The following is a 27,518-nucleotide window of genomic DNA, read 5'->3' as shown; positions in this document are numbered from 1 at the left end:
TTGTCAAGCAGGAGATCTTCCTGCGATACGCCAAACTACTCCTATACCGAGCTACCCTACAAGGGGCGAGCTGCCCGGGGGAGCTATGCCGAGCTGCTTGTGGCGAGCTCCACCGAGCTGCCTGGCTCCTTGGAGAGCAGCCTAGCTCCTTGGCGAGCTCTTTGGTGAGCTACTGAGCTCCTTGGCGAGCTCCTTGGTGAGCTACCGAGCTCGCGGGGTACGCCGCTATGGTTCATCGGTGGGCGTCTTATGGGCGGCTAGGTCGGCCAGGTCAGATCATGTGCCAGGCCGATCCAGGTCGGCCAGGCCGCGCAAGCCGCGCCAGGTCGCGCGCAGGTTGCCCGTAGCCTGCGTGCAGGTCGCGCCAGGCCGGCCAGACCGGTGCCCGGGTGGGATACCAACTTGGTAAGTTGTTGCCTGGGTGTTTGCCTAGTTGTCACGAGGTGCCACGTGTCGCCATTTCACTGGAGGGCCAAATCTGCCCTCATCACTACTTAAAAAGCATGAACCAATATTATTTAACAACACTATACTGTAGGTTATCCAATCTTTGAAAGGTGAGCCAAGAAGACAATCTAAAAAATTACTTATACAAAATGTTTTCACATCCCTTGATGCATTTACTCCATAATGAGACCATCAATTGATAGAAAAGCTATTAATAAATCATCCATGACAATCCTCCTGAGTCCATTTCATCATCATCATCTAAGCCTTGTCCCGACTATACAATGTTATGGGCCCGGGAATAGGATCTCGTCACGGGTCAGTCCACGGGGAAAACCTCCTCTTTTCCCTTGTCCCTTCCTTTTCTTGAGGTACCTATCTTGGCGCCTTGGTGATTTGTTCAAGAGATCACCAACTCTCCTTACTCTCTTCTTGACTGAATATTCGATGCCTTTATTCACTAATAATGGCTCCTTAAATAGGAGATTACAAGAGTCCTGTTCTTAGGGAGACTCCTTGCTGAATAGGGAGACCTCCAACTTTATCTTGATAAGATAAGACTGATAAGATAAGATAAGTCTCTCTTAATCCTAATCTGATAAGACAAAGCAACCTAATAAGATAAGATAGTCTAATCTACTAACTTAATAAGATAAGATAAGAATAACAAGATAGTCTAATATAATATGCCGAATGGATAAGACTGTTGCTGCCGAATTGGATAGGATGAGAACACCGGATCATTGTTGCTGCTGCTCCCAATATGCGTCCACATCATACAATGTCGGCTACATGAATCCTGTTTCGCTATTCCATTCTGTTCAGTGCCATATCCAATCCTCCTGAGTCCATTTATTTGCTAAAACCTCAGACAACAAAACAACTGTAAACTTTTTTCTACTTTGATCCAGTGAATGAAAAACATGGTAGAGTTCTCAAGAGTCATTCATTGAACCATTCTCATCACTACATAAGACATTGTGACCATCTGTGAACTAATATTGAATGCCTCCCAGCTTTTGGACTAATCTCACTGTTATAGAACATAACAAGAAAAATTAATGGTATTGGAGCATAGAATGTTAGCACAACAGTAAACTACTATATTCAGAATCATGAAGACCTGGAATACGGGGGAGAGATGGCCAATCTGCGTACTCATTATCATTGATGCAGAAACATCTACAATACAGTGCACCATGAACTGCAAGATGCCACAAGGACTGTTTATTCAATTTTTCCATCATCTTGTGGTAGATGTAAAGGAGAAAGCGGACATCATCAGCAGCTGCACGGACCATCAGTTCAGACAATGGCCTGTATGTCCAAAATTCAGGATCCTGAAAATGTATACAAGGAGATATATCAATCCCAAGCAAGCAGGAAGATGTAGCCAATAACATCATAAATATACCAATTGTATAACCAGTATCCTCAAAATTCTGCATCCAGCTACAAGGAAACAAATCAGATAAAAATTTGAAACAGGAAAACAATGTAACCGTGATTGAACTGCTAAGCTTAATATTTTTGCAAATACATTTCATGTGGTTCTTAATTTCTTGTCCTTTATACACTTCTGATCTGGCTCTTCTGGCTTTCAACAACATATAGGTATTTAAATATTAGTTCAGTTCTTTTGCCTGAAGTTCCTAGAAATCAGGGCTAGAATAAGTATCCCTTCCATTTCAAAAAGACCAATGGCGGGTACATTATAATAATGAGGTAAGGACAGGTTTGACTTCCACAAAAACAAACAAGAAGGCACAGGAGGCTTTGATTAACTCAATCACAGTTAGGATGGCACAATTGGTGGGAGAGAGAGAGAGAGATTAGGGATTTCAACATAGATGACATCATTAAGGAATGCTTTAATGTGTTGTCATCCTCAAGTACAATATATGTTGATCTTATATGATCATATCAGAGAAATTGATCTTATGCTGACTGTACATTTTGCTCATATCATATACAGAATCAGCTAGCTCAACAGCTGAAATGGGGGTATGGGTTGGAAAGAGTAAACTGTATTTGACGAATGCTTGTCCAAGTTAAATCTTTATCTTGTACTGATGGTTTACTCTTTTCTATCAATAATGACAGCCAAAAGAGTGTTATTAATGTACTGATGTTTATTGGCTGCATACAGTAGAAAAAGTGAGAAGATGGAGTAGAGAGAAGAGAAAAGAATTGAATTACTAGAGTCTGGGGTCTCTTTCCAGTTTGCTGGTACGTATAGATATCTATTCTAATAGTACAACAATTGTTCTGCTCCTAGTAAGTGTGGGACAAACTTAGAACATAACTTAAAGTATAAGTTAAAATAAAGTGACACAAATGCCCCTATGCCACATGCCTATACTCTTAACAATTAAAAACAAAACTGTGAAGAAAACCACAATGTTTGTTCATGTTATATGTTGCTTCTATTGAGTTTTTTCTTGTGTCCCATTGTCTTTTTTGGTGGGATAAACAATTTGTACTTTCTCCTTCTCTTTCTTTCATATATTTCCAAATCATTGATCAGTGGGAAGTATAAATCACCAACTCCACCAAGCAACATTTATATACTTGGTTGGTAGAGTAGGCAACCCATCCATGAGAGATACCCATGCCATATGAATTGCCTCTAATATGGATAATGATATTCACGTTATAATGACAACGTTGGTAATGGGGATTAAAATGAACATAATTAAAATTATTAAGATGGCCATCCATTAAGCAGTCCCTATCTCTTTATATGTTAACAGAAAGTCTAATTTGTAGTAGATTAATTATCTTGTGAAGAAGAAAATATCAAGTGGTTTTCTAGGATCACAACCCAAGAGAACATTAAATCATTCTTATTTCAGACAAATTTTGTTATTTCAGATGGAACAAGTTACCATAATGCAGTTACATTCAAAACAAAGGGAGACTTCAAGCTCACCTGTCTAAGAAGCACACGGACTTCTTGCTTCTCAATATATGATATACCTGCAACACATCCCCTAAGTGAAAACACATGTAATAATACATAATAAGAGTCATGGGGAAATGAAAAGAGATGTAGCAATGAATATAATGTTTGTCAAGTATTATTGGTTGAAAAAGCATCAATGACACAATAAAATATGATATAGAGAAGCACCCAATGAATTGTGCAATACCATTTCAACATTCAATGACATGAACCTGTAATAAATTCAAGAGCATCCAACTAAGTTTTATGAAGAGAAAGAGCTCCATAACATCCTTCTATTTAAGAACTTGGTAAAAAAAGGAAAGCTACTGCTGCCTCAAGACAAGGGTTGTAGGATTTATAGGATATGGTAGCCAAAAATAATGCAACTTTGATATTCTTCTATTAATTTCTTTTTCTTCCTTGATTTTGGTGCTTTTATTGGTCATCAGTAATTATCTCCTGAGTATTTCCACCTCCTTGTTGTCTGCTTTGATCTTTCATAATATCTTTCAGTTATCAGAGAAAATGTTTGGCATTAAAAGAAGCTGGCGTAGGATGTTTCTCACTTTACACATAACTCTGGTTTTCTGTTGGAAATCCCAGAGCTGACATCAATAAAAATAAAAATTAACATCAAGGGGATAAAAGAAGCTTTCAGTTATCAGAGAAAATGTTTGGCATTAAAAGAAGCTGGCGTAGGATGGTTCTCACTTTACACATAACTCTGGTTTTCTGTTGGACATCCCAGAGCTGACATCAATAAAAAAAAAATAACATCAAGGGAATAGAAAATAAGCATTTTCTGTGAAACTACAAAAAAAAGACCACAAGGAGATTTGAATAAGAAAATAGTCAATCAAAAGCAAAGCCTTTGCCCAACTATTTTGAGGTTGAGCACACTAAACATTACCTGTCTTTGCACTCCAAAATCCCATGGATAATCTACATGCTCTTACCTTTTCTCACTACCTCATCTGACAACCTTCATGCTCTTACCCTCGTGCTTCAGTGCCTTTATCTTGCACCTAATCGCCCCCCCCCCCCTAGATGTCCAATGTTTGCTCATCTTTTTTTTTATAAATAGAAGATTTTATATTAATGAAAAGGAAGGAGAGGTTATCTCAAAGCAGAGAAACAATGAATTATTGCATCAGTTGGAAATACAACAGAAACAATTGCATAAAAACACCAAATAAACAGCAAAAATCCAAAAGAGAATACAGCTCCACTGATATCTGATACTATCCAATTTGAATCCACCAAACTGCTCGAGGATCCCAGCTCTTTGAACCAATGTCTGATTGATTCCACCAATCACTTCCCCTGCCGTAGGTGGCTTCGAAGCAAATATCATATCATTCCTCTTTTTTTTACATAGACCAACAGAGCACAAGAGAAGTCAAATACCAGCGTATATTTACTCTTGCACCGAAACCAGCCAACTGCGGTAGGGATACCAAACTTGGTAAGTCCTCCAGAAGTACCCATCAACAGATAACCAAATATATTTAGAAAGTAGGACTAAATCTCATAGGTATAGTCAGAGTGGATTAATAAATGCTTGACAGATTCCAGGAGTTGACCCTCAGCTCCAAACCAATTGGGATCTAAGACCTGTTTGTAACCACTATCTGAAGTTTGATGTAAGTTGTAGAGTGGTCCTTGGGGTCATGTGCAGCCATTGCTTCTTGAAACTGATTCAAGAAATGTGATTGGTTGGGCTTCTAGTAGTGATTGTGGACCTTGTAGACTTTCACTTTCTGAATGAGATCCAAGAGCTTGCTGTAGATCTTTCTTACACCTATAGATGGATACCAAGGGATTTGAATTCAATGGTTGATTCCTTATCTAAATGACTAAATCTGGGGTGGACATGGATCTTTTGTATAGTGCTAATTCATTGTCAATGTAATTAGTTTGGGGCACCTTTGGTTTTGTACACCCCCCCTCCTCTTCCATATTTTTTGCTAAGCACCAGATGATGTTACACTGGAAAGAAGAAATCAAATTCAAAAGTTCGAAAAAGGTAAACGTAAAAATAAGTAAAAGAAAAAGGTGGGGATATCAGGCATTACTACTTTCCTATAGAACAAAGAAGTGGCCATTTGTAGTGTTCCTCCAAAAACTAAGTCAAACTTTTCTAAATGGAGAAGTCTCGGAATCATAAATGTGAAACAAGGCCAGCAATAAATATTGACATAGGAATGACATATTACCACAATAGCGTGGATCTGCAAGTAGGCTAACAAAAGAAATGTAATCATATGGTGATCTTGTCCTTCCTTCTTGCTCCTCTATCAGGGAATATGCTATCTGCATGACAAAGACCACTGGAAATATCAAACTTTAAAAGAAAATCCCATTCCATTTAGCATTCATTATACAACTGCTTCCTAGACAGGTGAGATTTTCTTACCAATATGAGCAACTTCAAGCAAAATGATTATGGTAATTGAGCACAAAAATAATAAGATCTTGAATAACATAGGTAGATAGATGAAAGTGCATGCTACAATCATGATGCATGACCTTGGTTTCCTGCCAAACCATTAAGGCCTAAGTCCTGACTGAAAGGGTTGTCTTTTGTAGCTTAGAAAATCTAGTTTCCACTTAAGAACAATTAAATGCATAAGTTGTTTCAGTTTCCCCTGAATGTTGAGCCAATTTGCTATAAACCAAAAGTATATAAAGCATGATTCACAGAAGAAAAGTCAAATCCATCCACCTGCAAACCTCTTTTGCAAATGGATGAAGATTCTCAAACACCATCTCAACTTTGGACAACCATATTTCAGACCAAAAAAGTGGTCACCACCCTCAATTAAAAGCAGTCCTTACTGACCAGCTACTTCAAAAGCACTTTGTCAACATTGAATAAATGTGTTGAAAACTTGTGCTCTCACTGACCTGGAGTATGGAGACAAATAGGCAGTGTTACAAACAGTAGGGAATGCCCTCATTAGTAGTTTGTGTTTCTTTCTATCAGCTGACATGCACCCAAATGTGGAAGTGAGCTGATTATCAGTCGCCAAGAAAGGCTTAAATCATTGGAACCATATCTAGCATCAGATCCTGGTCATCTATCCACAAGGAATTCAGGAGACTTCCAATCAGGGGCCTTCTTAGTTACACTATTTTTATACATAATATAGATACCATATTACATGAGCATTAGCAGTGCCCTGATGCATAGCCTATACATAGGCATACTTTAATTACATTTATTTTTTAGAATGAAATACATTATACTTTACCTTAAAAAAAAGACAGTACATAAATGAGGTGGAATTGTTTAATCAAATGAGGAAACAGCACAACTGAAGTGGAAGGAAAAGGAAGTTCTAGAATAGAATCATTAAAAGCCTCTACTTCCTAGAGATACAGACCGTTCTTTTAATGGCTACTTATAGATAATAGTTCTTTCCATTGGATGAAAAACAAATGTACAACACCAGAAGGCTTAGAGAAGAGCCTTGTTCCTCCATGCAAGAATTATAATGGTAATTGACAAAAAGTATAGAATTAATAAGGTAGCAATTTCAACCATAAATGCTGCAAGTAGTCATGAGGCTTACCTGAGTATCAACAACATTGTGCAATTTTATGCCAAATTGAAAATACAAAGCCTGAAAAGGAAAATAATATTCAAGAGAGTCAGAAAATATAATAGTATAACTAAACCATGTACACAGAGTGGTACGAGTAAATATAATCAATTAGAGACCTCACTATCACGTTTGCAGTCATGAATGACTTTTGTGATGTAACTAGATTCAAGTGCAGGCTTACAGGCTTTCATAAGCATCTCCCCACCCTGAACAGCATCAACCAAATATATAGCATCTGGAAATGCAAGCTGACAAAAACAGAAAAATCTTTAATTGATAATAAAACAAAAATCTCATAAGCAGTATAAACATATTAACAAGCAAGAGTGATGAAATATACTACTAAAGTTCTTGAGAAGCAGAGAATAGAAGGTACATCATAATATATGTATACGACATACTGCTCTAATAAATGCAGATAAAAGATATAGGATTTGGTTTTTTATCAGGTTAGCTAGATCATCCTCATTTTACCACACAGAAGAGGACTGTTCTCTTAGCAAATAGAGCAGAACTCATTTACCTGCATAATACAAAGAGTTCCATAACGACAAAGATCAACACCCTCACAATCAAAGCCAATGACCAATGGCCTTTCAGGAGAGGGTTCCAGAAATTCAATGGGGAGTTGAGATGCATGGGTAACAATATGGATGGGAACCAACAATAGCTGGGCTTCATGATCCGGGCATTTATCACCTGGAAAACAGAAGATAGTAAATGTTATATAGCTGACAAAGATAAAGCGAATAAATATCAATTTCTAACCATAAACCATAAAAGTATAAAGCAATAAACATAGACATATTGGAATATATTTTCCAGTCCAGTCATCAACCTCAAATCATTATTCCAGGCTTATGGAGGGATTACATGACCAATACAATCGGCAACATTCTGGATTTATCATGCTTTAATGATGTAGATTACATGTATCGTATACTTCCTAAATCAAGGCCAGCCATTTAAGTTTCAAGTACATACTGTTTGCCACATCCAATGATCCAAAGGCCTATCAAGCATAAGCGTGTCAAACAAAGAGTGATGTTGCCTGTATATGGATCTCCTAAGGCCACTTGAGTTGCCAAATATAGTATTCTAGAGTTAGATATGTGGGTATGAGCATGTGGTTACATAAGAAATAAGAGAAGGGTAGACGGATTCAAAGATAATTAATTGCTTAGCTTTTAGCCTAACAAGTTGGAAGAAAAGTTTGTGCAGAAGATGAGCATATTTTAGGTGGAAATGGAAGTCATTTTAGGGCTGAAATACCTCCCTAAATCCAGCAAGGTTAGAGGTGGATGGGAATCCCAAGGAGGTGGTAGGGTGGATGAATGGAGTAGGATATGTTCCTATAGGGAATTAGAATTTAGATCACTAACATTATCTGAATATCTTGTTTGGATTAATTAGAAGATCAGAAAACTCCATAACAGATGAGCTGGCAAGTGGCAATGGAGGGGTCACCCAGACAGACTTGTGCACTAGACCCACCAGTGAATAGTAGGAAGGGAGATAGTCAAATTGTTTTGCAAAGGGGTTAAGATTGTAACTCCAGCCTCTTGATTTCTTCATCCTTGTACTATTATACATATTTTGTGATTAAAATTACCTGAATTGGTTATGATAAAAAAAAGATGGTGATGGCTCTAGAGATGGATCATAATAAATTTTATTATTATTAGCAGACCTGGGAAGAAGTCGACCCAACCCAACCCAAAAAATAATGGGTTTGGGTCCCCTATCTAGTGACCCAAGCTAAAAGCCAACCCAACCTGAAATCTTTTTGGGTTGAGCCGGGTCAAGTCACGGGTCACCAGTGGATAACCTCTTTTTCAAGCCAACATAGACCCAGATGGTTGAACCATTCAAACTGGGCAGTTAAACCAGAATTTTTTGTTAAAAAAAAACATTGACTAGGTCAAGACTAACTGACCCATGTGGTTGAACCGTTGACCTGTCTGACATGTGGATTAACCCTAACCTGAATATTTAGGGTTAGGATCTAGTCTTTTCCAACCCAACCTGAAATGACCTGAACTTTCCTTGACCCAAACCAAACCCGGCCCAACCCAATTGCCAGTTCTAATTATTAGAAAAAAGAAGCAGCTATCCTAGGAGAGATCTCTCTTAAGACTCAAAATCATTTTTTAAGATAAAATAAAAATTATTAAAGCAAAAAGAATGAACCAAGAAAGGAGACAAGCAGTCATCCACAAGAAATACAACCAACAAAGAAAAAACAGCCACTTTCTACAAAAAAAAAGACACCAATCTCAGCCTCAACCAACGTCCAACTCCAAGGGAAGACAAAGTATAAAGACAAGGGTATAGGTCTTTTAAAGGTAACTTTGCCACCCAAAGGCCAAAACTTAACTTTGTTACCCAAACAAACATCATACATGATACAAGGAAGGAAAGGAAGAGTGGTAGAATGGAGTGAATAGCATTCCAAGGTGAAGCTCGAGTGGTCCTTGCAGATAGTCTAGCATCCCATCATTATCCACCTGCCCATGAATAGTTACCACTGCCATATGCCACAACTTCTCCCCCTTCTAAAGGTAATCTCCATAACCATTTCCCAAACAAGGCTTGGTTTCTCAACTCTAGGCTTCCTAAACCCAACCCTCCTTGCCTTTTGTTTCTATAAATAATAGAGGTAAGGAGATTTTTTTTGATATATAACAGAAAGTATTTCATTAATATAAACAAGCATATACATAGGATTACAACCAGGGTCTGGGTACCCCTAAAAGCATATGGAACAACACAAACCAATAGACACTCCCTACACATTAACATACAAAACTCCCTGCCCTTCCCTTACCCACAGGAGCAGTTGCACACTCATTACACCTTAAAACAACTTGGTCCAAAATAATTGTTCCCTTTCAACCCCTTGCCTTGCTAGAGAGTCTTCCATCCCATTAGCAACCCTTGGAACCCATTGAAAAGTTACTATTACACCTCTCAGATGCCACTTGATCTTCTTTACCAAATCTCGATAGCTCCAAGCTACCTTCTTTTCATTCTTTAACAAACTTACCACTACTTAGGAGTCTCCTTCTATTAACAGCCTTCTTAAATTTAGATTTTTTGCTAATTGGACCCCATACAATACAGTAGACAATTCAGCCTTAGTTGAATCTCCTTGGGCAATAGGACCCGAAAATATTGCTAAGATAGTTCCATCTTTATCCCTGAATACCCCTCCTATGCCTCAAGAGCCTGCCGAAACAGCTTCCATCAAAATTAAGTTTTACAAAGCTTTCTGGTGGTGGTTCCCAAAGCTGACTCTTCTAGTCTTTCTTGTAAACGGAAAGGCCACTTCTCTCTAATTCATTTTTATGCTCTCAAAGGAAAATGGAGAAAACAGATCCAAGGTCTTAACCCAATGAATCACCCTTAGGAGGATATGGTCTAAAATTGCTTCCAGGTTTCTCTCCTCATCTTTGAAGAGTCTCGCATTTCTTTCTTCCTACACTGTCCAAACGACAGCAGCCAGCCAGCCCTAGTGCATCTCCATAAAATTCTTCCTCTTTTCCTTGGCCACCTAAAAAATTCACCTACAAACAGACTAGGTAAGCTTGTAGGTAGAGTCCACCTGCACCCAAAGAGGTCAAAGAACCACTCCCAAGTAGAGGTTACTAACAGACGGGAAATTAGAATGTGAAAAGCAGTCCCACCATTAGCCTTACAGAGTGTGCACCAGTTAGGTGATGAACAAACATTTTTTTCCTTCTCTTTAGCAACATGCCCAAGGTGTTGATTTTTCCATGATAGACCTCCCGACAAAAAGCCTCTACTTTTAAGGGGAATGGTTTGCACCAAACCTCACTGACTAGAAAAGAAGGCCCTAAAGGAGCTTGAGCAATCAAAGAACAAAAAGAGGTGGCACAAGAGAAAGAACCTTTAGGGTCTAGGATCCAAATTCTTTCATCTAGGGGTGGAGGAGAACATAACAACTGAATCAAGGATGAGCATCAAATCAGAGATTGATGCACATTCAGCCTCTCTTAAACCACTTCTAAAACCCAATTCCAAGACACTCCCTCATAAATGGAATAGAGAGAAGAAATTGGCTCATTTTTAAACAAAGATAGCGAATATAAAGATGGGAAGGCATTTTTAAGAGTATAATCACCCACCCAAAGGTCCTCCCAAAACCGAATTTTAGATCCTGAATAAGAATCATACCTGATTTGCTTGAGGAAGCAAGGAAGAACTGCCATGAATTGCTTTCCAAGGGGAGGAAAGAGTAACTCTGTTTGAGACTCTAGCATTCCAACCATTTTGAAACAGTCCATGTAAGCTATTACCTTGTGCCACAGTTTCTCACTCTCCAAGGGGAATCTCCACAACCATTTCCCTAGCAATGCTTGATTCTTACAAAACATGTCCCCCACCAGCCCACCCCTAATCCACCTTCCTCCTTACTCCTGGTCACTACTTCCCACTTCGCTAGATGATCCCCCTTTCTTCTCTAGGTTCTCAAAGAAAATCCCTCATTACCTTTTCCAACAAGTTAGCCACTTTTTGGGGTATCTTAAAGACAAAGAGGTAATACACCAGAAGGTTTGCCAAGGTGGACTTGATCAAGGTAAACCTACCACCTAAAGAGATGTAATTCCACTTCCAAGATGCTAACCTCTTTTCAAACCTTTCTATAATTGGAGTCCAAAAATTCACACTCCTCAAATTTCCCCCCAAAGGCAGACCTAAGTACTTCAAAGGCCACTCACTAGTTTGAAAACCTAGAGTCTCCGCGATTGCTTCTACCTCCCCCAGGGTTTTAAAAGCGCAAGGCGCAAGGCAAGGCGCGCCCCTTTTTGAGGCAAAGCTCACAATTTAAAAAAAAATGCAAAAAATTCAAAAAAAAATATAAAACATAATATTAATAAAAATATTAACTTAAGTTTTAAAACAAATGCTTTAAAAAACCTATTATCTAAAATTAAAATACATAAATATAATATGTAAAGCATATTCAAATGAGAATTTAAAATTGAAATCAAACATATAAAACCCACAATCTCTTTTTTTTCTCAATTGCATCAAGTAGCTAATGTGATATATTACATTCCTAATTCTGCGAGCCGCCTTTGTGCCACGCCCCTCGAGGCAAGCCCAAACAAGTCCATGTTAGGGTCTTAAATTCTTAGATTTCACACAAAAAATAATTCACTCGCTCACCGAAGCTTCAAGAACCCCCTATTTGGTAATGTTGTCCATTCATTCATCTCAACAAAATATCTTCTTAAAAGCAATTTAAACTATAAAATTATTATTTTTTGTGTGAAATCTAAAAATTTAAGACCCTAACATGGACTTGTTTGGGCTGGCCTCGAGGGGCGTGGCACGAGGGTCCGGGGGTGGAGCCCCCGGCCCAGTGGCCAGACTCAAGAAAAGGGAAAAAGCAGCAAATTTTCAAAAGGCGCACGCCTGGGCTAAGGCACAAGGCGCACTAGGTGCACCAAGCGTGCGCCTTTTGAATGGGCTACGCCTAGGACCTGGGCGAGGCGCCTACCCTAAAATGCACCTCGCTTGAGTGTCTAGGCGCGCCTTTTAAATCACTGACCTACCCCTCATCTAAGTTTAGCCCTACTACACAACTTTTTTCAAGATTGATCTTCAAACTAGAAATCTTTTCAAAGAGGTTTAGTATCAATCTTAGCCTTCTCACCTGTTGCAAATTGAAATCATCACAAAAGATCATTGTGTCATTTGCAAATTGTAGGTGAGTGACCACCACTGCATATCTTCCCATTCTCCAACTTCTCAAAAGACCTTCTCGATTGGCTTTGGAGATCAATCTACTACGACATTTGCAAATCTTACAAATCCATTAAAAAAGAAGTTAAAGTGGAACCACCTAATCCATGTTGAAGTGAGTGTTAGAAGCTCTCTGATTTCATTCAAAAAGTGTGCTAGTCTCCAAGGTCTGACCTTCGTGTTCTAACTCCCTCTAATAGTACTAATTGAGTAGCCCAAGTCCCCCATAATGAATAGCATAGAGAATAATAGTCCTTGACTGAAAACAGCCCAGAAACAAAAGCTACCAACTTCAACTTTTGAGGAGTCAGCATCCCCAACTGGTTCATTGCAGGCCCATATTATAACCCTAAATAAATAACAAATAAAAACTCACCTATTAACAATAAAAAATAAATAAAATATAAAGCAATGCTAGAAGGGCTTAAGGAGAGCAAACGTAAGATCTTCTAGTGAATTGCATCTAACCTCACTCATAACAATAGGAAGGTGTTTGTATGGGGCCACCAGGAGAGGATCCAAGGATCTCTAATAAGTACCTTCACAGGTGACCCATCTAACTCCTTGGAATTCCTTGGAAGTTGAAACCCACAAGCATAAAGGGAGAGACTCTTTCTCAAACTATGGTCCTTCCATTGCAAAAACATGCCAAAAGAACTTCCCAATTGCTACAAACTCAAGAGCAACCAAATATATAAAGAAATGAACAGTGAAGTAATGGGTTGCTAACTTCCCACCCCTACTGCAAATAATGCAATAATATAGAGATACATACTCTGCCTGTCTCTTTCTTTCTGGCAAGTTGCAAGTATTGATTCTTCCCCGGGTCATTCCTACAAAGATAACTACTAAGGCTTAGAGTTGTTACTATACAAAAAGGCCATAGAAATCCCGGATTTTACCAGATTAGTTGAGCTCCCTTGAAGTCTACCTCATATGAGTTGGAATTTCCCCAAGCTTGTCAAGGAGATGAGCTAGAAACCATGGGCCACCTCCAACGCTCTGACTCTTGATTCCATTAATCATGTTATTGTAATAGGAAGTTCATTGATTTTTTTCTATTTACCTATTAAAAAAATGATATGGCAATAGAAGATACTTGTATATGCTTCACAATGTGGACACTTGTGAGAAGAGCCCTTACCTAAGCTTCAATTGAGTTGGTATGCCCAATAGGCCTACTGAACGCCCAAAATATGCTACCCAGGTCCCAAAACTCTCCTATTCCTTCTACAAATGGGATTCACATAGAGCTTCTGCGAACCATAAGAAGATGGAGGGAGGACTAATCTACAAAGCAGCCTGCCTTTGGATTTTTCTCCCTATGCCATCCGGTGAAACTTTTAAACTCTTCAGTAGTCAGCATTCAAGAGCTGAGAGGTAGCATAATCCTCTCAAAGCCTCAAAAGACTTCTCCTTAGCATCTAATAGTAATTGTACTTAGATATTTTCTTAGAATAAAATTGAGTTTTTGTTTTCTTCAGGAAACCATTTCTCTTTGAATCTTTGGCTTTTTGGTGCTACAAGGTCCATCTATAGTGCCCTTGATAAGTTACATTTTAAGATTCTAGATCAAAAACAAATGTTAGACTTTTCAATTTAAACTACATTATTTAGATATCTTATTTGCTCAATTGTTCAAACATATTCCTCGTGATTCTTGATCCCCAAACCAGATCTAGGCTCCTAAATTTTCATATTATTGGGGTTTTAACAATAACTAACTAGGTAAAAAAAAGACAATAACTAACTAGGTTAGTTTGCGTATAGTTTACTTTGCTTTTTTGTGCAAGAGGGATATAACGTATCATGTCCCTATATTAATTTCTACTCAGATCAGCGCTGACAGTATTACTATTACATCATTCAATTAGATGCACAACATTCAGTTAAATTAAATAGTCCTTTTCCACCTTGCAGCCCCTTTCTTTCAGTCTGGATAATAGCCAAGAATCTAGAAGTTAAAAGAAGACAAAAATGGCAAGTCATATTACATTTTAAGTTGCTGAGATATGCTACTATTACATCATTCAATTAGATGCACAACATTCAGTTAAATTAAATAGTCCTTTTCCACCTTGCAGCCCCTTTCTTTCAGTCTGGATAATAGCCAAGAATCTAGAAGTTAAAAGAAGACAAAAATGGCAAGTCATATTACATTTTAAGTTGCTGAGATATGCTAGTATAACGATAGTTTTCTCCCTCTCCTCCCCACACCCCTAAAATTTATGTGTTCACTTATTTTTAACTTCCCATGAAAGAATGGTAGGATCCATCTAATGGACGCCATAAAGGTTGCGGAATGGGTGGGGCGAATTTCAAAAATTTCCTACCTTCTCCCAACTGGGAATCATATTCCCTGAATTTAGAATACAATATTCAAGGATCTACTTGAACCCTAATCAAACCAGATCTGTACCAAAAGATAAATGGGAGGATTATACCTGATCCGGAGAAGCAGTATCTCCCAAAGTTGGTGTTCACGCCCAAAGAATGCTCCAAGATCTGTCCCCGCTGAAGATGACACAGCTGTGGATGGAACAGAACCAGCAGGGTGCGTCCTACACACTGGATCCTTCACAAGAATCCCCTGGATGTACTAAACACTGAATTCTTTCAGTCTTTCTTGCAAGACTGATGTCAAGAACTGGTTTCTTGACTTTCTTTTCTGCAAAGATCGAATCTTGCAACAATGCAGATGGCGGCGGCAGGAGGAGATCTCCAGAAACGAAAAGGCTGAACTGTTTTCTTTTCTGGAGAGAATGAGATCTAATCTCAATTCGCAGGAACTTTTCTTGCTCACCAGAACCTCTTGGATCGAAATCTTATTTCTCTCTCTTGGTTCATTCGAAATCTCCTCTCTTTTCTTCTTGATTAAGAAAAATCTCCTGATTAGGAGTTATCCCAATCCAAATCAGTATTTGGATAGGGGATAATCTTAATCCCTTTTCCAGATAGAGTTAGCTTACTCCTGATCTTATCAGGAGGTTACCAGATTCAAATCTGATTTGAATTTGGTCTCTAAGAGTGGATAAGGCTAAGAGCCCAATCCTTTTTGCTAACTTCAATCTCAAATTCGCCCCATTGATGGGTGATCATATCAGCCCACTTCGAAATGGGCTTTTGGCCCATTAAGTATTCAGTGTTTAATTAGTTTCCAGTCTGCTGCCCAGTTGGGCTTCTTTGTATGGTGTGGGACCCAAGCATTGATCTACACACCAGCCACATGGGTTCGGCCCAGCCTTTAATAGAAGGCCCAGCCAAATTCACTGAAAATCTCAATGAACCCCTTGAGTCCATCGTATGAACCCTATGGGCCCAACACTTACATTAAGTGGTCCCTGGGCCAAGCCATCTTATAAAAACCCAGGGACTGTGGGCAGGTGCAAGATTAGCCCATCAGGTATTATCCTAAATGGTCTTACACTTAACCTCTCAGCCCTTAATGATCAAGCACTGCCCGACAAGAGAGGACCTCTCCCTCGGCTGCAAGGAACAGTGCCGCACTCTCCTCTCACATGGATCCCGGGAATTAAAACCATTTGCAAACATTTTGAAACCGTACATATATATGTAAATATATTAATTTTGCAAAAACAAAATTCCAACGATTGAAATCAACTGCCGGCAGTTTGGTTTCCATCAGAGAGAGTGCATTCCCGATCATTACCCTTTGTCCGACAAAGTGGCCGATTCTGTCACTATGACCACCCACTCAGATGAATTCTCAAACTGCCCCAACATACCCAGGTTTTGATCCCCACTAAGGATCTCACTGATTGGCATATCAAAGGCAGCCTGATCCAGCACCTAGTGAAGTGTCATAATCGAGTCTAGGGGTCAGGTGTAACTTTCCAGTTTTGCCCATCTATCTCCAAGGTCCAGGGCAAGACTGGAAATCTGGTCCGGTTCAAGGATTCAAGTAATCCCATGCTGTATGTGCCTCGGGTCTTACCCTGATGGCTGAGACAGGCCATCCCAACACTTGGTGGCACACCAGTATCAGCCTTGGCAGGATAAATCTCCCCAGAGTTATCCAACGGCTGTGAACATTCAAAACTAACATGAGTCTCTACAAATGTCCAGTTTTAGGGTTTTTACACAGAATTAAACCAAACAACATGAATCAAACATGCACTTTATTTATTTCCACTAAATAACAAAAGTACATCAAAATGATTGAAGCTAAGGGCATACAAAACTGTCTAACAGCTCCCACTTGCACTTAGGTCCAATCTGGTACAAGCCAGAGTCCCATACTTTCCACGTGTTTCTCAAACACCTTCTGTGTCAGTGGCTTAGTCAATGGGTCTGCCACATTATCCGCTGATGCTACCTTTTGAATTAGGACGTCCCCTCTACCAACGATCTCCCGCAGTACATGGTACTTCCTCTCGATGTGCTTTGACTTCGAGTGGGCCCGAGGCTCTTTAGCCTGGGCGATCGCTCTATTGTTGTCACACAACAACGGGATGGGTGATGTGCTGGATGGAATCGCTCCCAATTCGTGTATGAATTTCTTCATCCACACGGCTTCCTTGGCAGCTTCACTTGCGGCAATGTACTCGGCCTCGGTTGTGGAGTCTGCAGTGGACCCCTGTTTGCTGCTTTTCCAGCAAACAGCACACGATCCTATCGTGAAAACATACCCAGATGTAGACTTTCTATCATCTGGATCCGACTGGAAATCGGCATCGGTATACCCTAGAACTTGCAGTGAACTACCATCGAATACCAGACAAAACTCTTTCGTCCTTCGAAGGTATTTGAGTATGTTCTTCACAGCAGTCCAATGCTCCTGTCCTGGGTTTGCCTGGAATCTGCTTACCACACTCACCGCCTGAGCTATGTCCGGGCGAGTGCACAACATGGCATACATGATGCTCCCCACAGCTGAGGCATAGGGAACGTCTCTCATGCTCTCAATCTCCTCAGAAGTCTTGGGAGACATCTTCTTGGAGAGAGTGACTCCGTGCCTGAAAGGAACGTTTCCTTTCTTGGAGTTTTCCATGCTGTATCTTTTGACAATTTTGTCAATGTAAGCAGCCTGGGATAATCCAATTATCCGCTTCGATCTATCTCTATAGAGTCGAAGACCCAGTATGTATGAAGCTTCTCCAAGATCTTTCATGGAGAACTGCTGTGATAGCCACACCTTGACCGAAGTCAACATTCCTACATCATTCCCAATGAGTAGGATATCGTCCACATACAAGACTAAAAAGGTGATCTTATCCCCACTGGATTTCCTGTAAACACAGGACTCATCCGGATTCTGCTCAAAGTCAAACGTTTTGACTGCAGAATCAAAACGGATGTTCCAACTCCTAGAAGCCTGCTTAAGTCCATATATGGATCTATTAAGTTTACATACCATGTGTTCCTGACCAGCAGCAATGAAGCCTTGCGGCTGCTGCATGTAGATATCTTCACTAAGATCTTCATTCAGGAACGCTGTTTTGACATCCATTTGCCAAATCTCGTAATCATGGTACGCTGCTACAGCTAGCAGGATCCTAATGGATTTAAGCATGGCCACCGGTGAAAAGGTTTCCTCATAGTCGATGCCTTCTTTCTGAGTATACCCTTTCGCCACCAATCGAGCTTTAAAGGTCTCAATCCTGCCATCGGGGCCCTTCTTCCTCTTGTAGATCCATTTGCAACCAATTGCTTTTACCCCGGAGGGCGGATCCACTAGAGTCCAGACTCCATTGGTCTCCATTGAGTCCATCTCGGCTCTCATGGCCTCCACCCACTTCTGGGAGTCTATGTCTAACATAGCTTCCGCGTAAGACACGGGATCCTCTTCACTAGTCAAGGCTTCCACCAGGTAACTATCCTGGTCATAACCATATCGGACTGGTGGTCTGGATACCCGGGTGGACCTTCTAGGTTGGTCATTACCTGGAACTTGTGGGTCATCTCCCACTGCTCCTGAGCTCTCCTCATCAAGAACTATTTCCTGACGATGGGTGTCCAGGATGTAATCGGATTCTAAGAATCGGGCGTTTCGACTGCAGAACACTTTCTGCTCACTTGGGTCATAGAATAGATAACCCACCGAATCCTTTGGGTAGCCTATAAACAGGCAACGGCTGGTTTTAGATTCCAACTTGTCCGCACTTGTTCTTTTAACGTGTGCAGGACAACCCCAAATCTTCAAGTGTCTCACACTTGGCTTCCTTCCGGTCCAAAGCTCATATGGAGTTTTCGGAACTGATTTGGTTAGAACCCTATTCAGCACGTAGATAGCAGTCTCTAATGCGTATCCCCAAAAGGATGTGGGTAATTCTGAGCGTACGAGAAGTGACCGGACCATGTCCAACAAGGTCCTATTTCTCCTCTCTGAAACACCGTTGAGTTGAGGTGTAGCAGGAGGAGCTAGTTGTGACACTATCCCATTGGCCTTTAAGTAGTCCCTGAATTCGTCAGAGAGATACTCGCCACCTCGATCTGATCGAAGGGCCTTAATTTCTCTCCCTAACTGTTTCTCGACTTCCTGTCTGAACTCTTTGAACTTTTCAAATGATTCAGACTTATGTCTCATTAGGTACACGTAACCATATCGTGAAAAATCATCTGTAAAGGTGATGAAGTACACGTGTTGATTCCGTGTCCTAACACTCAGGGGACCACATACATCAGTATGTATTAGGTCAAGTGTGCCTGCACATCTTTCAGGCTTACCGTCAAATGGCCGCTTAGTCATCTTACCTTGGAGGCAAGGTTCACAAGTGGGAAGATTTTCTACGGTTAGAAAATCCAAAGGACCATCCTTTACCAGTCTTGTGATTCGGTCGACACCGATGTGGCCAAGTCGGTAATGCCAGAGGCACGTGAGATTTACTGTATCACGAGTCCTTTTCTTGGGATTTTCGACCGACGTAGTTTCGGTTAAGTTAGTTTCCAAAGAAGGATGCAGAACATAGAGACCGTTCTCTAGCTCCCCGCATGCAATGAATTTATTATTCCGTTTAACAGTAATCATATTACTAAAGTAAACAGTATATCCATCAGCACACAATTTTGAAACAGAAATTAAATTCCTTCTCAAGTTCTGTACATAAAGACAATCTTTAAGTACAAGGACTCCTTCTTTAAAAACTAATTCTACGGTTCCTATTGCCGCAGCTGCAACACTTGCAGTTGTTCCCAAGAACAGTGTCACTTCACCTTCACTCAGCCTTCTGCTAACTTTGAACCCCTGCAGTGAGTTACACGCATGAGTTGAAGCCCCGGAGTCAACACACCAGGACACAGAAGTAACTAACATATTAGTTTCTATGACACAAGTTTCGATATTACCTTTTTTAGATTCCAGGTAGGTAGGACAGTTCCTCTTCCAGTGGCCGGTCTGCTTGCAGAAGTGACAGACATCAGATGCCTTGTTCTTCTTCTGCTTCTTGGGTTTGGTAGTCTTCTTCTGGGGCTTCTTTGCCTTTCTCTTTCTCTTGCCCGATTTGTTAGCTTCAGCAAGCATAACCACAGGCTCATCCTTCTTGAGTAAATCCTCGGCCCTCTGCAACATATTGCTGAGTTCCTGGACGCTGACATTCAGCTTATTCATATTGTAGTTCATAGTGAACGCATTGAAGGAAGAGGGCAAAGAATTTAGGATGGCATCCACTTGCGTGCCAAGATCTAGCCCGGATCCAAGAGCTTCAAGTTCGTTGATGTATCCCATCATCCGAAGACAATGGTCATGAACTTTCTGCCCTTTGGTCATCTGCGCGGTCATGAACAATTTCAGGACCTTCTGTCGAGTAGAACGGTTCTGCTCCTCATACATTGTCCTTAGACTGTCCAATATGTCCTTGGCAAGTTCGATCTGATCGAACTGCCTCTGTATTGAGTTGTCTAATGAGGCAATGACAAAGCAGCGGGCTAGGGAGTTCTTATCCTCCCAATCTTAGTAGTCCCTCCTACGGGCCTCAGAAGCCCTATCACCCGGACGTTCCGGGGCAGGATTTTTCACTACCTTGTCTAACTTTTCAGAAGTTAGGACCAGCATAAGATTTCTGTACCAGTCGGCATAGTTTGGGCCCTTAAGCTTGTTATCGTCTAGAAGCTTTGCAAATTGACCGTTTGCCATTTTCTGATAAAACAGCAAAATCATTAGTCCACAACCTTAGTTTGATTCATGTTTACCTACATAGATATGGCTTTTAATCTATGTTCCATTCCCATTTTGTTCATCTCTGAGATTTCCCTCCTATCTTTGTGACGGAGACGACGAAATGTCTCTGGAAATGTGGGAAATCACATGGGGTGCGTGAAGCCAACTGTTTCAGCTGCATAACCCCACCACCTTTCTGTGACGGATCATATCCACTCATCAAATGAGTTTCCCTTTGGCCTCTGTCAGACAAGGTTCAGAGCCATTTTCAGGTAAACCCTTCTGTCAGTGAGTGCACACCCATCATATTCAGGTTACGCCAAGGTACCGTGAGAGAGTTCCCATTTTCTGGTGAAGCCCCTCCCACATCGGTCTATGACGCCCCTATCATCTTATGAAACACTCTAACAGATCCAACAGCAAATGGATAGCCCAATTTTATGGTGCGTTTCCTCATTACTGATGGACCCATCATTGTGCTAATGACGGAAGGCCTTTAGAGAGTCCATCATATGGATCTCCCTATCACTTGCATTCATATTTGCTGGAGGGAACAAAATCACGCCCTAGTTCTAATTTAGGTCAAACCAAAGTGGCTCCCACTGACTTTCATAAAGTCAGATTTCTGGTGGGCCTTCATCGGCTAGGGGTTCCGTACGCATCCCTTTTCAGGGTTGTGGGGCCCACCAGGCAAAGAGGGGGTCATCCAATGACCTTCAGGGACACCATGGCAATGATGTGCATTCAGCCATGGTGTGCGCAAGAGCCACTAACGAGTCATCACGGGCCAAGTACTTATGGCCCATGGTCGCAGCACATCAAACATCCAAACATCACATGTAAAGGAGGAATTGATCCAATCAATTAATTGCTGTAAAGCCCATTCAACAGCCCATTTAAAAACCAAGTCATTAACGATTAATGTCCACTAGGTGTATGGGCTGAATCGCAGATAGCAGTTCGGCCCATACAGCTTATCTCACAATAATGGGCTTTTGCAGTTTTAACCCTTTAAAACTGGGCTTTACAGGTGGGCCGAATTAATCCCTATAATTGAACATCAGATTTGGAACAAAAGTGTGAGACAATTGGACTGAGAACAGCCCCTTTCGAAACCCAGATTCGGTCCAAACAGTTTTGGTCCAATCTAGTCCGAAATGGTCCAAAACTGATTTTCAATTCAAGAATTAATTATTGAATGATCTGAAATTAATAGTTTTGATTTCTAGCAAACACAAAACAATTATGGACTGTTCGCACCACCTGCAAAACAGAGGTTAATCACAAGGGTTGCAGTTTCATAAACTGCAAATCGCAGAATACGATTTCTCCATCTGCAAATCTCCTGCGCCGCCATCTTCTTCCATCTTCTTTAATCAAGAAAAAAACAGAAATCCTATTTCTATTAATTACATTCTTGATCAAATCCTATACATTCAGTCTAAAAAAAATAAAAAAAATTATTTACAGACCGAATTGAATGAAATAAATAAATAGAAAAGAAAAAGGGTGCGCAGACCATCTGCGCTAAAACTGCACTGCGATCTCCAGGTTTGAACAGTCCATTAAATCAAAATAAATAAAGAACAATTCCAAATAAATTTTGGATTTAATAGAAATTAATTTCAGATCAATCGCCCTTAACAAGAAACAGTTTCTTGAAAAAAGGAAAACAATCTGCGCAAATCTTGAAAGAACACCTTCTATCCATCTGCGCAGAGTCAGATCTGATTTTCTTTTGGTTCAAGATTCGAACCTGTGGCTCTGATACCACTGAAAGAATGGTAGGATCCATCTAATGGACGCCATAAAGGTTGCGGAATGGGTGGGGCGAATTTCAAAAATTTCCTACCTTCTCCCAACTGGGAATCATATTCCCTGAATTTAGAATACAATATTCAAGGATCTACTTGAACCCTAATCAAACCAGATCTGTACCAAAAGATAAATGGGAGGATTATACCTGATCCGGAGAAGCAGTATCTCCCAAAGTTGGTGTTCACGCCCAAAGAATGCTCCAAGATCTGTCCCCGCTGAAGATGACACAGCTGTGGATGGAACAGAACCAGCAGGGTGCGTCCTACACACTGGATCCTTCACAAGAATCCCCTGGATGTACTAAACACTGAATTCTTTCAGTCTTTCTTGCAAGACTGATGTCAAGAACTGGTTTCTTGACTTTCTTTTCTGCAAAGATCGAATCTTGCAACAATGCAGATGGCGGCGGCAGGAGGAGATCTCCAGAAACGAAAAGGCTGAACTGTTTTCTTTTCTGGAGAGAATGAGATCTAATCTCAATTCGCAGGAACTTTTCTTGCTCACCAGAACCTCTTGGATCGAAATCTTATTTCTCTCTCTTGGTTCATTCGAAATCTCCTCTCTTTTCTTCTTGATTAAGAAAAATCTCCTGATTAGGAGTTATCCCAATCCAAATCAGTATTTGGATAGGGGATAATCTTAATCCCTTTTCCAGATAGAGTTAGCTTACTCCTGATCTTATCAGGAGGTTACCAGATTCAAATCTGATTTGAATTTGGTCTCTAAGAGTGGATAAGGCTAAGAGCCCAATCCTTTTTGCTAACTTCAATCTCAAATTCGCCCCATTGATGGGTGATCATATCAGCCCACTTCGAAATGGGCTTTTGGCCCATTAAGTATTCAGTGTTTAATTAGTTTCCAGTCTGCTGCCCAGTTGGGCTTCTTTGTATGGTGTGGGACCCAAGCATTGATCTACACACCAGCCACATGGGTTCGGCCCAGCCTTTAATAGAAGGCCCAGCCAAATTCACTGAAAATCTCAATGAACCCCTTGAGTCCATCGTATGAACCCTATGGGCCCAACACTTACATTAAGTGGTCCCTGGGCCAAGCCATCTTATAAAAACCCAGGGACTGTGGGCAGGTGCAAGATTAGCCCATCAGGTATTATCCTAAATGGTCTTACACTTAACCTCTCAGCCCTTAATGATCAAGCACTGCCCGACAAGAGAGGACCTCTCCCTCGGCTGCAAGGAACAGTGCCGCACTCTCCTCTCACATGGATCCCGGGAATTAAAACCATTTGCAAACATTTTGAAACCGTACATATATATGTAAATATATTAATTTTGCAAAAACAAAATTCCAACGATTGAAATCAACTGCCGGCAGTTTGGTTTCCATCAGAGAGAGTGCATTCCCGATCATTACCCTTTGTCCGACAAAGTGGCCGATTCTGTCACTATGACCACCCACTCAGATGAATTCTCAAACTGCCCCAACATACCCAGGTTTTGATCCCCACTAAGGATCTCACTGATTGGCATATCAAAGGCAGCCTGATCCAGCACCTAGTGAAGTGTCATAATCGAGTCTAGGGGTCAGGTGTAACTTTCCAGTTTTGCCCATCTATCTCCAAGGTCCAGGGCAAGACTGGAAATCTGGTCCGGTTCAAGGATTCAAGTAATCCCATGCTGTATGTGCCTCGGGTCTTACCCTGATGGCTGAGACAGGCCATCCCAACACTTGGTGGCACACCAGTATCAGCCTTGGCAGGATAAATCTCCCCAGAGTTATCCAACGGCTGTGAACATTCAAAACTAACATGAGTCTCTACAAATGTCCAGTTTTAGGGTTTTTACACAGAATTAAACCAAACAACATGAATCAAACATGCACTTTATTTATTTCCACTAAATAACAAAAGTACATCAAAATGATTGAAGCTAAGGGCATACAAAACTGTCTAACAGATGCACCTAACAGATAAAATCCATAACCAATGACAATGTTCCTGACTAAACACCAGAGGAGAAAAAAAGGTCCAGGAGCAACCAAATCACCTCAGATCTCACGTCCGCCAGAAATACAACAGACGAATAAATTAAGCTACAAGCCCAGCGTTCAGATTCGTTATTAAATAACAAATAAACCAAAAGCTCAAACTAAAAGGAATAGTAACCAAATACAAGCATATGCATATAAAACCTTACGACGATCACAAAAGAAAATGATAACAACAGCAAGCAGCGATCAGCAACAATGCCTTATAATATAAAATCCATTAAAAATAACAAGAACAAAAAAGAAAAAAGAAAAATAAGAATGATACCGATAACCGAGCTCTAGAAAAAGCCATGTCAAGGCCGGGGCGAGGAAGAGGAACAAAACAAAACTCGCGCTAAAAATGAAAGAATTGACCATCTCAACATAAAATAATAACAAAAAAACATCTAAACAAATACAATAATTAAAAGCCATACAGCAAAAAGAAGTACATAATCGACAAATCGAGATATAAGAACACAAAAACGTAAAGTACCTGCACCGGAAGGGAGAGGAACACAAGTCTGATGAGAAGGAGGAGACGCCATATGATCCAGCGTGCAAACAGATTACAATTTTGTCGAAAGTCGATTAGTAAGATAGGAGTCGATGATTCGTCTTCAGAGTTCAGATTCTTCTTTTTCCTTTCTTCCTTCTGTCCATCACCCACGACTATGAATCGCGATTTTGCAATGCCACTGATATGAACATTGTATAATGCCTTTTAATTCCCAAACTCGGCAGCGCCGTGGCTCTGAAATTCGAAGCGCCGACCAAGCTAGGCTCAAGCTCCAACTACCCAAGTAGTCTAGTTCTAATAGCTTTTGCAGAACCGAGAGAGTGATTTGGCTCATGAGCTCAGCTTAGCCCGTCTCGAGTAGCGTGGATGGAACAGAGTTGTTAGGGCCAGAGCACGACGAGATCACATCAGCGCTCCACATGCATATCTCAGCGTGCATTGAATCATCTGGAGATATTCCCAGTACACGGTTCGGATATGCTATTGGGTGTTGTGGGGCGCTGATGTGAACTCGAACACAATACAACAGAGCCCAGGGAGCTGGAACGATTATTCTAAATTTTTAGGGTTTAAGTAGCGCAGTGCACGACTGCACGAGCGAGAAGTACAACCAGGAGTCGTTACTGTCAGATGTACATCGATATTGGGATTTGATTCAATGAGGGGGACACCCACGTCAATGCTGCTTTTTTATCGTCAGATAGGAATCTACTTCACATCATACACCGTATTGAGAAGACATGGTGACTTTTTTGGGGGGGGTAGATGATGTAGAGAGTGGAGATAACTTCGTATATAGTAATTTACTTCACATCTGATTCACGGGTTTTATATCTAAGTTGCGCATGAAAGTGGCCAATTTCTTAAATTTGTATTATTTTTTTATCTTAATGTTGATTTTATTATTTTTTTGAAAAAAGGATTGTTTATTAATTTTTATTGGTTTATTATTACTTTTGCATTATTTTTAAGTATAATTATAAAAAGGTGTCATCTTTTAATAATTTCATAAACCACCTTTGTTCTTACCCTTACAAAACCCCCCTATAATTTTGAGAAAAAAAAGTGCAAATACTTCCTTAAAATTACCAAAATACCTTCATCATTATTAATACATTATCATACATAATTTAAGGTTTCAACTTTACCCTCCACTAATCTATTTTGCTAGACAACTTTCAAAGAATAATTCTCCTTATTCTTCTTGGACAAATGTAAAAGAGCTAAAGTGAAGTAAAATTAATGCATTACATCGACATTTTTTATTTGGATTGCTCACTAAATGAAGGTATTTGCACATTTTTTTCAAAACAATAGGGGAGAGTTTTGTTAAGATCCAAACACTAGGGAGTTTCATAGGATTGTTGGAAAACTCAATGAGTTTTTATAAATTTTCTTATTTTTAAATGAAATTTAAACTGATTTTAAAATAATTAAACTATGTTTAAAACTAACATTTTTTATTGATTTTTGGAATTAGTAAAAATTGAATTTATTTAAGTATATTAAGTTTTTATTAAATTTAAATTTCTTATGAAATTTAATTAACTATGCAAAATTTTATTTTTTTTAGTGGAATTTAAGTTGGTTTTAAATTAATAAAAATTAATTATAAAACTATTAATTTTTAGATAATTTGATATTAGCTTTATATTAACTTTAAATTGATATTTATTTTTAATTTATCTTATTCATTCTATTAATTAAATTCTTTTTATTATATTAATACAAATATTTTATCAATAAAAATAATTAATAATTGATTTTATTTTATTTAAGTAACTTACTAAATATTTTTTATTATGATTAATTATGTTTTATTTTTCAAATGAAATGTAAATGGATTGTAATTTGAAATGAAAGTATATTATTTAGCGCAATAATATGTCCTTAAATATCTCAATTTTGATATAATTAATCTTTACATATAATTGTAGTTTAATGGAGATGATAGATCATTAGTGGCATGAATTACTGAAGGAGAGAGTTAATGGCATAATTAATGAGGGGAGATTATTAAAAGAGTTAATGGGAAAGAGGAAAGAGAGAGAGGGAGAAAGAGAGTTAACGGTGTTTTAATGAAGAATGTTAAAACTCTTAAAGGTAAGTGGTCACTTTAGTTATTTTGTTCAATTTTAAAATAAAAAAAAAATCAAAAATGTAGAAAAAAAATATAGGTGCCTTTGAGAAAAACCAAAAAAGAAATAAATGACTTTGAGAATAAACTATAAATCAGGAAAGTCTCATCTTGCATGTGACCACCGGAGATGTGATTACACAGACAAAGGGAGGGCTTCAATCCTA

The 27,518-nt window shown here is 39.7% G+C and overlaps 1 protein-coding gene across 2 annotated transcripts in view; it reads right to left on the bottom strand.

Moving 5' to 3' along the window:
• LOC104604444 (uncharacterized) overlaps positions 1-25,607 on the bottom strand; it is a 30,656-nt gene extending 5,049 nt beyond the window's left edge. For both annotated transcript variants that reach the window (XM_010268778.3, XM_088889424.1), the window contains exons 1-7: positions 25,191-25,607; positions 7,526-7,701; positions 7,119-7,250; positions 6,970-7,020; positions 5,611-5,707; positions 3,380-3,426; positions 1,571-1,787 (exon numbers count right to left, since the gene is read on the bottom strand). In XM_010268778.3, the coding sequence (XP_010267080.1) occupies positions 1,571-1,787; positions 3,380-3,426; positions 5,611-5,707; positions 6,970-7,020; positions 7,119-7,250; positions 7,526-7,701; positions 25,191-25,242 (772 nt within the window). In that variant the 5' untranslated portion in view covers positions 25,243-25,607. The remainder of the gene's footprint in view (positions 1-1,570; positions 1,788-3,379; positions 3,427-5,610; positions 5,708-6,969; positions 7,021-7,118; positions 7,251-7,525; positions 7,702-25,190) is intronic.
• Between the last annotated feature and the right edge of the window lie 1,911 nt (positions 25,608-27,518).

The sequence above is a fragment of the Nelumbo nucifera genome, chromosome 6 (assembly GCF_055504915.1).
Source record: "Nelumbo nucifera cultivar China Antique chromosome 6, China Antique-T2T, whole genome shotgun sequence".
Lineage (NCBI taxonomy): Eukaryota > Viridiplantae > Streptophyta > Magnoliopsida > Proteales > Nelumbonaceae > Nelumbo > Nelumbo nucifera.
This window is presented reverse-complemented; position numbering and strand designations above follow the sequence as displayed.